Source organism: Danio rerio, chromosome 7 (genome assembly GCF_049306965.1).
Source record: "Danio rerio strain Tuebingen ecotype United States chromosome 7, GRCz12tu, whole genome shotgun sequence".
Lineage (NCBI taxonomy): Eukaryota > Metazoa > Chordata > Actinopteri > Cypriniformes > Danionidae > Danio > Danio rerio.
In genome coordinates this window covers 20,235,001-20,250,116 of record NC_133182.1, presented here as the reverse complement: position 1 = coordinate 20,250,116, position 15,116 = coordinate 20,235,001, and the positions used below count along the sequence as shown (strand labels likewise).

At 37.3% G+C, this 15,116-nt stretch overlaps 2 protein-coding genes across 5 annotated transcripts in view; both read right to left on the bottom strand.

Moving 5' to 3' along the window:
- dvl2 (dishevelled segment polarity protein 2) overlaps positions 1 to 9,035 on the bottom strand; it is a 35,399-nt gene extending 26,364 nt beyond the window's left edge. For 2 of the 3 annotated variants that reach the window (XR_012382304.1, XR_012382305.1), the window contains exon 1: positions 8,573 to 9,035. Coding sequence is in view for 1 of the 3 variants with exons in the window: in NM_212648.1 (NP_997813.1) it covers positions 8,573 to 8,733 (161 nt within the window). In the remaining 2 variants the exon portion in view is untranslated. 3 annotated transcript variants of the gene reach the window in all.
- Positions 9,036 to 14,298: 5,263 nt separating this feature from the next.
- si:ch73-335l21.2 overlaps positions 14,299 to 15,116 on the bottom strand; it is a 7,663-nt gene continuing 6,845 nt past the window's right edge. The window contains exon 3 of one of the 2 annotated variants that reach the window (XM_068222091.2): positions 14,299 to 15,116. This exon is cut by the window's right edge and continues 1,539 nt beyond it. The gene's annotated coding sequence lies outside the window, so the exon portion shown is untranslated. The other variant, XM_073905900.1, reaches the window with a different exon arrangement.

The window sequence follows — 15,116 nt, the reverse complement described above, 5'->3', positions numbered from 1 at the left end:
GGCACGGCGAACATTTGGATATTTATTTTAATTTGAAAGATTTGCGTCTACACAGGCTGAGGAACAAGGTAGGAGGAATAAAACAACCCTGAAATCAGGTCTGTGCTCTTAAGCAGAGAGAATGTTAAGAGGCCCTAGAGAGAACCAAGGGGTCCCGGCTCCTTTCTCTCCCTCTCTCATTCACTCTCTGTTGATTCAATCCCAGACACTAAGCAAATGGCCCGTCTCCAACCATATCCCTCCCCAAACGCGGCCCAGAAACCCCAGCCCGTCCCCTGCCACACACAGTCAGACTGACAGCTGGCTCTTCACACAGCAGCATCACAGCACCCCACTCCTCCAGCATATCAGCTTACACTCACATGCAACGCCGTTCAACAATAACACACACACACACGTCCACCCTTTGCCGCAATGCCAAAAACTGGCGAGACATGCAATCTATAACAGCGAAGAGGATTCAGATTTTAAATTCGCAATAAAATCCTCTTAGACATTTCAGACAGACATTTTGGCTTCAGAATTAGTAAATTGACCTAGTTATAAATCTGATAACTGTACATTGATGGCACCTTTTTATAGCACTAGACATGCATTATTACTCGCTAAAAGAATATGAGGTCAATTCAAGGACTGTATGACACCAATTGTACCTAATCAAGTTTTATTTTCATCAATTTGATCACGAGTGGTCGACAATAAATAAATGTAGAAATAAACAAGGTCTAAACCATTTTGAACTTTAGCCCACTTTCAGAAAGTTATGATCTGATCACTTTCATAGTGTACTAGGGTTGTAACAATATACGGGTATGACGGTTTACCACGATTTGAACGTGCACGATTATCATACCATGAACAATTGCATATCAACGGTTTTAACCCTTAAAGACCGAGACAGCCGCCCGCGGCTAAAAATAAGTATTGCTCTTAAATGTTTAATAACTTTTGATTCGCTGATCCGATTCATAGAATTCAAAGATTGGCATAAAGAAGAGAATCTCAGCTTTCCAGTGCTGTATCACATAACATTCGCGGACTTTCAGAGGCTCCGCAATCAGTGCGGTTACGTCATCAACATTTGACAACGCTGATTTGACAAAGAAACGCTCGTCACTGTGTCTCCGGACAAATCAGACATGATACATTGATGCATTGTCCCTCCTCCATGCCCAGATTGGTTCAAACTCGCTATATCACAACCAATAAGCATAGGTTTCGCTTTTGTTTGTGGACCAAGCTTTTTGAACAACACGGAATGAGAGATAGGCATACATTTATGCGCGGCTAAATAAAACGCAAAAAAAAAGTTTTGCATGAAATAATTCTCATACTAAGTACTTTTGCATGCACAGCAGCACAGAAACATGACAAAACAGTGACACAGCAAAGACGAACTGCTGCTCTTGCTGTTTTCAAAAGACACAAATGAAGGTGCAGCTGTTTGTCTGCATTGCAGACAACCACATCCAAATCCATATCGATAGACAACCATATCCATGCTGGCACATAAAACCTAGGGATGTTCCATATTGAATCTAGTTTCGTTATGTAACTATTTATAGTATAGTAAATATTTATATCTATTTTTTACTGAGGATTTGCACCATGTTTATTTGGACTTTGACACATTATTTATTATTTTCTTATTTTTATTTGTTCATTGTAAGTGGTGTTGTTTATAGAAACTAAAAATATATTTTTTGGAAAAAGTCAAATTTGCTTCACTGTTCTATTATTTTGTAACATACCGTATACCGCGAAACCGTCAAACCGTGGTATTGTTTTAGACGATTATCATACCGTGAAAAATTCATACCGTTACAACCCTATAGTGTACACACTCATATTTGGGTCGAAAGTATCCCAAAACCCACAAAAGATTACTTGTCTCACATTATGACCATTAGAAGACATGTTATGACAAAGAGCACCAAAACAAGGTACTCGTGCTTCCGTAGCTGCCATTCACATGCCTGTTATATGCATGCTTTTCCACTCAATCGCACGTTGCATAACATGACGCTTCGCACAAAGCAGTATAACACTGTGTCTAAAGTACACGCAACGACACATGATAAAAGACATATTTTTAGGGCTGAGCGAAATGGCAAAAATGCAATCTTCATTCATTAATTTTCTTTTAGTCCCTTTATTAATCTGGGGTCGCCACAGCAGAATAAACCACCAACTTATCCAGCATATGTTTTACACAGCGGATGCCCTTCCAGCTGCAACCCATCACTGGGAAAACAAAAATGCAATCTTGATAATAATTTTCCATACTGAACGATAACGATATACAGTATTCATCTTATGCTGCATGTACGAGCAGATGCAGCCATTAAAATCTTTTTGGCTCGAGACTTCCGATCTCATTCACTTCCATTCATTGTAAGACATTAAAAGCAGTTTCTGCTTGATGTTGCAAACTGATATTTTCTTATTATATAATTCCATTTTGTCTGTATAATCATGCAAACCCTTTTTTTGTAGAGCAAGTGGTTTGACTGTTTTCAGCAATATTATTCCTGTTCATTTCTCCTATAGACAACTGAATCAGAAATTCTAAAACAATCGCAAAAGCGAGCACACTTCCACATTGAACAATAAGGTCAATATTTTGATATCATTTGCTAATGCTTCCACATTTAAAAAGAGTACCTCAACAATGACTAAAGCCACAAAAATTAGATGGTCTATAAAATAGCAAATTAATTTTCGGTTGGCGAAAATTTAATAAATCTTGAAATTCAACACATTTTTAGATTCTATTATATTTCTGCTGTGTGGTTGGCTCTTGGATCAATACAGAGTAAAACAGTCCTTATCATTGTTTTTGACATACATTTTAAATCGCAATTTGATGTAATATTGTTTATCGCCCAGCTCTACATCTTTTCCATGTTAAAAGGAGTTTTTGTTCTGTTCGTCCATGGAGGTGAAGGGCAAAGTTTCTATTTCTGCAACATCACAGCTGGAACAGCATGAACTTTTCATTAAAATGATCACCTCAGATGCGGATTGTGTGCTTTATTCCATGTTAAATGTTACCAGAATGAGTTTATGCCATTTAATGTGAAAAGTATTGAATGCAAAAGCAAATAGATTACCTTAGATCTAGAAAATAAAATAACTAGCTAACATACTTAAAACTTGAACATTAGAACTGTGATTCAGTGCAAACCAACACCAGTCACTCAGCATGTATCTATCATAATGTTAATGAGGTTTGGTATTTATTAATTACAATACAGGGCAGGAACTAGGGTTGTACTGAATTTTGGTAGTGAAATTTAAAAAACGTCCACTTCCTGCTAACATTTGAGCACTGTTGAGTATGAAATTAAACACACCTGACTGGCCATTATTTAGCAGTGTCTCATTTCAGAGGCTCCATCCTCCGAAGGATGCATTTGAAGTCCTCTGTGTCATCACAGTGCAACGAAGACTGTCTCATTTAAAAAAAATTCGAAGGCTCCTTCAAACGTAGCCTCCAAATGCGCCCTTCGTTTCCCAGACAATTAATGAAGGACACAACCGGTGAATCCTTTGCGGCCTCGAACGTCCCAAGACTTATTACACGATGATAACGACAGGATGTTTTTAAAGGAAAACTCCACTTTAAAATGTATGAATTAAGTTTATTTTACATGGATATTAAAACAAATGTTAAAAAAACGAAAAGAGTGTGACATGTCTTACTAAAAAGTGATTTTATACAGTATAAATGTTTATGTGTACTTTTATGTGGACCAAAAGAAATATGTTTCCAGCTTCTGTATACCTCGCTTTGCCTTCAGATCACTTAAAATAAGTTTTAAAATCACTTTGAAAAAAAGTCATAACAAATTTTATCAGCACTTGTTATGGTTGCTATGTGACGAGATTCGTCCACTGTAGGCTAGATAGTCTCATTTCAAAACTCTCAGTTCAGCCTGTGTGGACTTCGACGGACTCACCTTTGTGGTCTGCATCCTTCGGAGGATGCAGCCTCTGAAATGAGACACAGCTTTTATGAGTGGATATCATTGCAAATCATATCTGGTGCAGTATGACAAATAGCTTGTCCCACGACACATTGTTAGGAGTGTAAAAGAGTGAAGCAGAATGGAACAAGATAAAAGAGAAGGGTCTCAATGAAACAAAAAACGCAAGTGGTCACAAAATTTGAATGTAAAAACCATTTAGAAAAGGCAATGCTTCTCTGCAATCAGATCACTGAAAACCTATGGTATTATCAGATAGAAGCACAGGCTTTAGACTAAAATTTGAGAGCACTGGGGCTGGTGCCCATAAATTCTACCAGTGGTGTCACCAACACCTGATTTGGCAGAGCTGCACATGTAAAAATTATTATTACAGGTTTCATTTTTTATCAATGCACAAATGACAGTAGCTTGAGACAAGCTCGAGTTTAGGATACAGATTTACATTTTTGGTTGTGTACTGTTTATTATTATTTTCTTTTAAAAGCTGATAAATGATCCATGTGGTGCAAAGTTCAAACAAGTTGAGCTTTTTCATTTTGCTTTTGGTGTGTCTGTCAATGTATCTCTCATATGCAAAAGTATTTCATCGGTTATCAGTTTGGCAAATTGGTGATGTCACCAGATTACATTAATTACAAAGTTACACCAGTAGGTGGCAGCAAAGAAACTGTTCATAAACAGAGTCACCAATTAATTTTTAAAAGAAATTAGCAAGGAAAGCTTGCTATCAATACATTTTAATTGGGGATGTAATGATGAAGTTTGAACTGGTTAAAATTTTCAACATTTCATATATGTGACAATTCAAACCGTATGAGATACCAAACAAAACTCAATTGGAGTTAGGGTTGGGCCGATAGACGATGCTATCGTCCATTGCCGATGGCCAAGAGACAACACGATGCTGAGCTGGCATTGCCGTTCCTCTGCCATGCCCCCGTTGCAAACCCGCTCGCGAAATTTACACACTTGGCCCCGTTTACACTAAAACGTCTTAGTGATAAAATGGCATTTTACATCAAAAATGATCCACATCCACACCGTTTTACCTAGCATTTTTAAACAGCCCTTCGTCCGCTGAAAACGCACATCACGTGACCACACACACACACTAAAAACTGCATCTTTATTTGAATCATGATTAAAATGTGGTAGGCTCCTGTAAGTAAGAGCCTTATGGTTTATATGAAGAGATTAGTTTTGTTGCATTCAATTTCACAAAGAAACAAACCGCAATAGCCCAGTATAAGGACACCTTTTCATGAAGTGTATATATGTCTTTGGTATCATTTTGTTTCAAAAAATCATGAGGAAAAACAGTGTAATAAAAATCATAAACTGAATGGAATCATGACTTTAGCAATCGTTACATCTAGAGCTGCATAACACATCGTGTCAGTATCGATATCGCAATGTGATCGTTCGCAATAGTCATATTGCAAGTAAACGCAATGTTAAGTCTGTTATAATTGTTCAATTTACAGTGTTTTTTGAAGCCTGTGACTGTGAGTTTTTAAAAGCATTCAGGTATAGGAAACTGTATCATTTGCAACTTTGAAAAATGAATAGCCATTCATTTTAAATACCTGTTTAGAAAACTAAGACTATGCAGTATTGATTTTCATTTAATTATTCATTTATTGCATGCATGAATACTTCCTCTGAAAACAATTAGACAGTTTTAATTCATTTGTATCCTTTTCTCTATTGAATTATCTATGCTTGTAGAAGGTTAATGTTTTATGCATTACCCTACAGAATCATCCCAATCAACCTAAAATGATTCATTCTTTCCAAACAGTAATTCAAGTCACACTAAGGCTGGGCCATTTGGCCTAAAATCAAAATCTCGATTAATTGAACATTTTAACTTGACTGTGTTTAATGAATGATTATTTTATTTTATTATTTAGCCCTCACAGTTCACTGACAAGTTTTGTACAATAAAGATGTTACGTATTGTCAGTGAGAGATTTTTGAATGAAGGGTGCATTACTTGATTTTAAAATAATTGAAGGAAACACACTATCTATGAATATTTACTGAACATCAACGTTGAACAACTGAAATAATCCACACCGCCCATACTTTTCACCGCTATCAAACTGAATCAGTTTAGCCTGCGCTACGTGTCGTTACCATGTGCAGTTACTTTTTTTGCGAAGGTATGCGACCAACCGCGCGAAGGATGTGCTGCACCATACATATGTGCTTGACGCAGAAGTATAAATCAGTCTCAACAGAGCGGGATTACGTGACTTGACAAGCGGCAGCTGCTTTAAAAAAAAAAGAAAAAGAAAAAAAGAAGAAAGAAAAAAAATCGGCCTTAAATTTTTATTTTTTTTTATTTTAGGTTATGAATGTCGATTTTATTGACGTTGATTACTTTCCGATTAATTTCCCAGCCCTAACTTACACAAAAAAAAATGCTTTGAGATTTGAGGTGGTACAGCACAAATGCATTAAGTTAACTTAATTTATTGTTACAATTTTAAGTGGGTTGACCATAAAACAATTAAGTTGTCTAAAAAAATCGTCAGAATTGTGTTTCAGCTCAATTTAAATCAGTAGACTGAAGAAAAATCCAACGTAATTTCTGTAGTGCATCTAGTGAAATTGTAGTCATATCGCAATGCACATCGCCGAATAAAAAAACATTGCAATGTAGATTTTTCCAATATCGTGCAGCCATACTTGCATCCCTAATTTCCTAATTAATTTTACATTTGCCTTGTGTTCCTTTGTCTAGTTGTGACAACTAATCATTTTTAGAAATGTGGAAGATTCATGATCATGCTCTAAACAAAACTGCGTTTCTCAGATTATCCAGAATAATGCAGCTCTACATTCCACAAAATAAACTTTTGTTTTAATAGACTCTGGCAATTTTGACAGTAGCTCTGGTAAATTACCATTTATTTTGTTTGGTTGTAAACTGATACCATTCAGAATCAAGATTTACATCCAAAAACCAAAAGAATTTTAACCTGACCAGAACTGTGCAGCTCTACAAAATACACATCCTAGTAAAGCAAATACAACAATATAATATAGCAGACATACCACTGTCAATCTGTCTGCGAGATTAAAAAATATAAACTTATAAGTCCTCTTTACACGTAAACCATGTTACTTCCCCTTTATTTTAAGAAAGCACAACAAGCAGACCCTTTTCTGCTCTATTGTTTTATACTAGCTTTTATATTATGTTAATATAATAAAGCAGGTAAATATTGTAAATTTACATTATTTCACATAACACATAAAAAAATGACAGAAATTACATAAGCCAGAAATTAAACTGCGTAGTGTGCCTTTGAATCACTGTGACTATATTACTACACATTACATTACATTAGATCAATATGTACAACTCATTTCCATGTGAACTACAATGTAAGCTGTCACACTGATGGACTATTTACAGTCAGATGATAACATCCTAATTTGCTGAGATTACCACAGACATTCCAGTAGCATCTGGAGAATGCATAACTGACAAGTACGTGGCTAGGATTTAGTGGACGGTATTCTGTCCACGGCAGGACGATTCAGGCCAAATATGCGGTCTGAGACAAAGAACTCCACTCTCTATGAAAAAAAGTCTGGCAAGACAGCAGTGCGACACTACAAACTTGGCCTGCATGCAAGGAAGTGAGGGAAAGGATGATGATGATTTCACTACACAAGGAATATGAGATGTTATGTTTAGGTACAGTACAGAATAAGCTACAAATTGTATAGTGTCATTCAAAAAGTTTGGGTCAGTAAGGAAAGTTTATAAAGATTGTTTTTGATTAAAGATTCAGCTAAAACAGTAACATTGTGAAAAAATAGTTTAAAATGAATACTTAATTGCAATGTTATTCATGTAATGGCAATGCTAACTTTTCCGCAGCCATTACAGCCTTCAGTGTCACATGATCCTGCAGAAATCATTCTAATGCTCTGATTTGGTGCTCAAGGAAACTTTTTATATTATTATTATTATAGTTCAAATTAGTTGTGCTGCTTCATATTTTTGTGGTAACTATTTTTCATTATTCGGCATTTCAAATAAAACTATTTACCACACAAATGTCACTTTTGATTAAGTTTAAAATTCATATAATACAATAATTAATTAAAATTTGAATGTGGCGTATATTAAAGTGAAGTGTTTTGAGAAAATAGGCTCCATTCATACATTAGCCTTTAAATAATGTCATGACTCTACTGACTGTATAAGTCCAGATGCAAAACAGTAGCTTATTATGCATACATACGTCACACATGTACACAACACAACTATGAACAACTTTTGTAGTTTTTTTTTATACAAAACTGTAAAGTCAGAGACTGCAGAAAGTGATCAACTTAATCGACACTTTTGGACACACACTTTTACTTTGCGATGATGGCTTGATACGATTAACAGACCACCCAGACCAGTGTCCTTGTCTAGGGAAAACCCATAAAACTCCTTCACAACAACTTTTGACACAAATTAAGCAATGATATCTTTCCTACAGTAAAAGAAAATCACTTTTATTCGACTTCTCGTGCATCTTTGTGCGTTTTTTGGCCCCACAATCACTTACCCGAAGTCCTGGTCCATAGACTTGAAGAAGAATTTGTAGTTCGGCTTGTTCAAGACCTGCTTAAAATCCAGCAAAGTGATTTTCTCGGCCGCTATGGGAATCTTCACCAAGTACGGCGTCTCCTCTTCGTCAATGTGATAAATTATCTTGGTCTCCGCCATGTCTCTCAACCCTGCTAAACTTTCCCGTTGTTCTGCGAAAGTATGGAAGAGGTAGCGGCTAACTTATCCTGCTAACGCTAGCCAGCGCTCCGGAGAGAAGGGGGTTGAGGAAAGTCGTCTAGACCACAATACTACTATCCGATAACACTGCCCGGGCCACAGCATCCAGCAAAAACAAAGAAAACTGCTCTGTTGTGTCTAACTTTTGCTCTCTTGGACAATGTCGATTCTCATGATTTAGTTTCCTAAAATGTTAAAAACACACCTACGGCCAGCTATCCTGTAACAACATCCCCCCCTACAAAAACACATGGGGGTTTGAAATACTTCTCTTCGGCTCGGGCCAGCGCGGCGTGTGACGAAAGAGCGGCGCCCAGGACTTCCCACCGCTGCTCTCTCGTATTGGGGCAAGTCCATACGAGTGTTTCTGTGGCACCAGATAGCGGTGGGACCTCTTGATTCATCCCAGTGATTTGAATCTTTAGAATCAGTTCACTACAAAGATTCGTTTACAGGTCATTTGTTGCGTTGCGAAGTCCGTGTGAAATCAAAATGTACAACATATAATTTGCTCGCTCACTTTGTTATTCTTTAAGTGATCAATTAATCTGTGCAAATAAGTCCACTGGAGGAAAAAGTTAGTTTTGGTATTCTTTAATCAAAGTCTGAACATTTGCAACTGTTTGTGGCAGTCCCGTTCTGATGACGTCGGTTTAACGGATTCGGTCACTATTTTTAGCCACGCCCCTCTTACCATTAGTTTGCTAAGAGGAAATATAGTGGTCCCTTGCCATTGATCTATAGGCCTACTTCTGCTTCAAGCACACGCGTATTGTCTGGCGCAACCTACGCGCGGTCATTTAGCCCTTGCTGTAACTGATGCTGTCACTAACACACACTTTTTTAAAAATGTAACCACACATCGTAACGATGCATAGCGCAAGCTCTGTGATTGGTCAGCTTGGTACTGGTGATGAGCGTGGGTGGTGCTGAGAGCTGTTTACAAGTCCCTTAAAGGAGCTCCAGATGGAAACGTTTGTTTTGTGTTTACCTTTATGATAAAAGTTGTTGCATGTCCATTGGTTCCCGCTTCTGAATAAGCAAGTTTTAGCTACTTGTAATGTTCACAAAATATAAAAATACCCGAGAAGAAACTTGACTCAGAGGAACATAAAAACCTGCTGCCAGCTAGTGGTTTGTAAGTGTTATCACAGAGCAACACAAACAGCATGCAGAAGTATTAATGCATGAAACCGGAGCACCCAGAGGAAACCCACGTGAAGGCAGGGAGAACATGCAAACTCCACACAGAAACGGCAACTGAGCCGAGGTTCGAACCAGCGACCTTCTTGCTGTGAGGTGACAGCACTACCTACTGCGCCACTGCCTCGCCCTATATTAATCATATAATTGTATTATGTTAGGGTAATTGACTTCATATATTTACAGAATGTGAAAAAAAAGCTATTTATATAGTGACACATATTCATCATTTACTCTCCGTCATGTGGTTTTAAACCTATTTGAGTTTCTTCTGTTGAACACAAAAGAAGATGTTTTGAAGAATGCTGGTTGGTGAGACCCATCGACTTCCATTATATAATAAAAAATTATTCTTTGGAAGTCAGTAGGACCCAGCAACCAGCATTTTTAAAAAAGATCTTATTTTGTGTTCAACACAGGAAAGACATTCAAACGAAATGATTTTTTTATGAAATATCCCTTTAACATTCTGTAATACCCTTCAAACATCACATTCTTTGAGATGTAGATATGAAGTCTGAGCCCATTTCATATTTCCAAGAAATCATCACTAGTGAACCGGTTTCCCATTTTTTAATTGCCACACGTCTGTCCACAAACCCTTATATCAGGTGCAGGTTATCACATGTTTTTGGCAACATTGGTGGCAGTGTTCAATATCTGTAAAGAATATTTCAGTCAAACAGTTAAAGTACTGCGCATGCCATGTAATCAAAAGTGGTCTCTGATGTATTCATGTGCATCATCCACAAGAGGGACTCATTATCATCTGTGAAGAAGCTCATGCTGGACATGAGTCTCCCTGGTGTTGCACAGCATTCAGCCACATTCGCACGTAATGCAAGTAAAAATGCCAAAAAAATTTTTTTCCATTAAACAAACAAATTTATTTATATTTCAGGACTGCACATGTGCACAACAATACAACACAACACAACACAACACAACAAGAGAGTATCAATATTTATTTTGAGGATAAAGTTTACATTTTTTCAAACCAAATAACATTAAAGGTGAAATATGAATATAAATATTAATCTTTGTTTTTCTGATATTTGCCAGCTAGATGTTGAAAAACATTTTGTCTTTTAGGTTGAAGCTTTGTAGTATATCTTGTATTCTGAGTGCATTCTATTCAATTGGATCTTAAATGTATAATTAATGCTTTTAACACTAACTGTTGCAGTGCTGCTTTTTATTTATTTATTTATTTTTATTTTTTAATAATTATTTTTTAAGGGGTTTTCACCTTTATTTTTGTAACAACAGTAGAGAGAATTGATAGGAAAGCATGGGGTGAAGAGAGAGGGGAAGGATCAACATAGGACCGTGAGGCGGAATCAAACCCGGGTCGCATTTGTTGACGCACAAACCACTACACTATATTTATTAACAGCAAAAACATACCCAATGATTTAGGAGTCCAATACAAAGATTCAACAGGTTTACTTGATTTATTGATTTTACAATTCACTGGAAACACAGTGAACATCTTGTAATGCTGAATTAGACTTTACAAAGTGGTTCTCCTCAGGCTTTCAGATAGTGACCATCTTTATATCTTTAACTTTGATAAAAGTTTGCAACCTATTGCATTATCACAAAACATATTTTCATTAAGAGTTGCATTCATCTGTATTGTTAGTAGGAAGACCCCTGCTGTCTAACCCTGAAGCATCCACTGTCTGCTCCAGTACACCTCAGCCCGGTTCAGGTCAACTAGAGGTCAATTCATGTGTGAAACGTAAGCTTTCTTTCACAATTTGAGTGCAGTGAATCTTGGCATTGTCCAAAAATATGACAGTGTGATAGATCTTCTGACATTTTGTTTAAGAAAAAAGCTACAAATGACATCAGACAGGGTTAAACAAACTGTTGACAAATATATAAGACAGCGGTAACATATAGGCAAATAATGTCGTATTTACAATTTTTGTTAGTATTAATTATAGAGAAGGGTGTTTTTGGTTGCTTTTTCTGACTTTAAACTAGAGTTGTGAACCTACACTGGTCTCATGATTATCATGCCATCAATTCGGTTCAATTCGATATCTCGGTGCATTACGGTGTATTGACGATGCTTTCCATATACATTATACATGTCTGTATAAACACACACACACACACACACACACACACACACACACACACACACACACACACACACAGCATCACCCTCTCTTTCATTCACACACATACACACACTAAAACATAGACAGTACAAAACAAGCGACAAACAGCATCACGCTCTTTCTCCTTCACTCACATACTGTAAACACTAGGGTTGAGCATCTAAGCTATAATGCCGATCCGATACACATCTCGATACAAAGAATACGATCCGATATATTAGCGATACATTTGTGACATATTGCGATGCAACACGATACGATTCACACCCATATCACGATACAATGCGATAATTCAGCACTAACTAATTAGATCAAGTTTATGAGATTATGTGAAAGAGGATGCTGTGCCATTGAATGAGTTTGATTATTTATTAACCAAGTAAAACCAAGACTTTTTTTACAAACTGGCTTTTCTCTCAGAGCCAGAGTGTCAGTTTACAGTAGAGGGCCATTTTAGAACATATAGCACATATTATTTAAAGATTTTCAAGATAAACAATGTATAAGTGCAATATATATTAATATATATATATATATTTGCACTCTTTCAACATAAAGGTTTACCATTGCACAACAAGAATTGTGATTTAACTTTTCAACTATGAAAACAAGTTTTACAAAGATATTGTGCCACTGAATATTCAAAACTTAATTTGGTGAACTAGCAGTGTTATGCTGATTTGAAACATCACTGTCACTGTAAACAACAGGCTAATAAAAATATAATTAAATACAAATTAACAGGAGGAGGTGTTTAAAACCTTCGTTCTCCGTGACACTAGGCTGAATATCTTTGCAGATGAACAATGCAGTAACATCCGTTATTGGCGTAGAGCGCACAAAACTGTTGCGCATGGATAAAACTTGCAATGCTTTTCTCACCACTTTTGGAGCTGGTAGCTACAGTTGAAGCAGTGCGAAAGCCGGGGATGCAGGAACACTGGAAGATGCTTCCACAACAACACCGTGGCGCCGCTTCAAGTGAGATTTCAGATTAGTCGTACTGCCCGCGTATTTTACAGATGCGTGGCACATTTTGCAAATTGCATCTGTCCTGTCAAGTCATTCATCCTTAAATCCATAATGTTGCCATACTTTAGATTTAAAACTCAGTGGGGAATAAAATGTTTGTTTAGCTTCTCGCGCTTTCTGGGGGTGCACCACTAGCTTCATCCGCACACCTGATACACTGAGTTGTAGTGTAAGTGTACACATCCGCAAGCCCGTTGCTAAGGGTTACTTTATGTAGGTCGATTAATTATGCGCCAAAAACAGGTTGACAACACTTGTTAATAAATAAAAAATACATTCTATATTAAAAATATAAGCTGTATCTTGGAAAAACCGATGCATCTCGCAAAAACCGATGCATCTCGATTTGCTTCCAAAATTTCATTCATCCTTTGCTGCACTACCGATGCACTCGCATCCTGCACGCGCATGACCACGTATCGATACATATCGGTTAATTTTCCCATCCCTAGTAAACACACACGCACACAGGGAGCGATATTGTGAGAACGCCTGCTCCCGTTCAAATTACACAAGAGTTACCGACCGCTCTCACGCTTTATTCGGAAATTTATTCCCGCACCGCATGAAATCTGGTCGGGTCCAGCGGCTCCTGCAAATTGCAGACCTCTATCCAGAAGTATCTCTGTAACAGTCGAGAGGAGAGAAAAATTCACGCCAGCAGGTCAAATAGGCCACAGAGAAAGAGAAAGAGAAAGAAAGAAAAAAAGGAGTTCATTTTCATTCTCTCAATGGCAATGAAATAGGGGCTTCCGCTGTAAGTGTCAGTGAAAGACTGTCCAGCAAACACACACACAGTGAAATTGTGCATAGTTTCTGAGTTTTTAAGTAGTTGAATAATTGGTATGCTTCCCTCGCCATAGTAAGCTATGGCAACATATGGCATATGAGATAATAGACGTCACAACATAATAACCAGTTTTGATTATAACTGAACCGATACCGAATTGTCTGCATTTGAATAGCGGTGCACCGAAGAAGCAATTAATTTTGACACCCCTACTTTGAATGTCCCAGGACCATTACTGTCAATGGAGGCTCATTAAATAAATAAAATTGTGTTTTGAAGGTGAACGAAGCTCTCAAGGGATTAAAACAACATGCGAGTGAGTAATTAATCTTTCAAAACTAACCTTTTAAATCAAATAACAACACCTTTTATTCACAAACAGTACAATATGTTAGAAATGTTCATAATCTTTAAAGACATAACAGTGTGTAAGTTGCAATAAAAATGATGCATGTTTAATGATCTTAATGTTCTCACTTGGAAAACACAGGGACAGAATAAATATTTGAATGCATTTGCACACAGCATACAGTTATGACTTGGGATAGGTTTACAGCAGTTATGTGTACAGATAACAACATTGTCAAAATGAGTCCCATAAGCATGCCAGGCCAGTAGTTGGCGATGTCGCTTTGGAAAGAAACACTCTGTGCCTGCATGCATACGGTCCTATAGTCTAACCTAGTACTGTATTCTCAACTACTGGCTCATGGCTATAGGCTGAACATGTAATACAAATGGAATTGACATTCCTGTTTTCCTAAAATCATGTTTTTGTCATTTGCACAGAGATGATGACAAAGATAATGATGAAAAGAGTACTCTTTCAAACACCACTGATTTCAAGAGCTCACACTTAGCTGATGATTGATTATGAAGTGTGTTTGGCATGCTGGCCTGGGAGAGAGCCCTAAGCTCTTAAAATCCTCAAGTCCGGGGCTCCCTCATATTTGCAGGGCAAACATGAGAGTTTGAGCTCAGATAGGTCTCGAGAACTCCACTGCTTATGTATGGCTAATGACAAATTAGAGATTGCTATGTAGAGATATACTGCTGATTAAGAGCTCATCTATGGTGCCAATATGTTGCATGTCTTTGAACTGTGGGAGGAAACCAGAGAACCCAGGGCAAACCCACAAAAGCACAGGAAGAACATGTACAGTCCA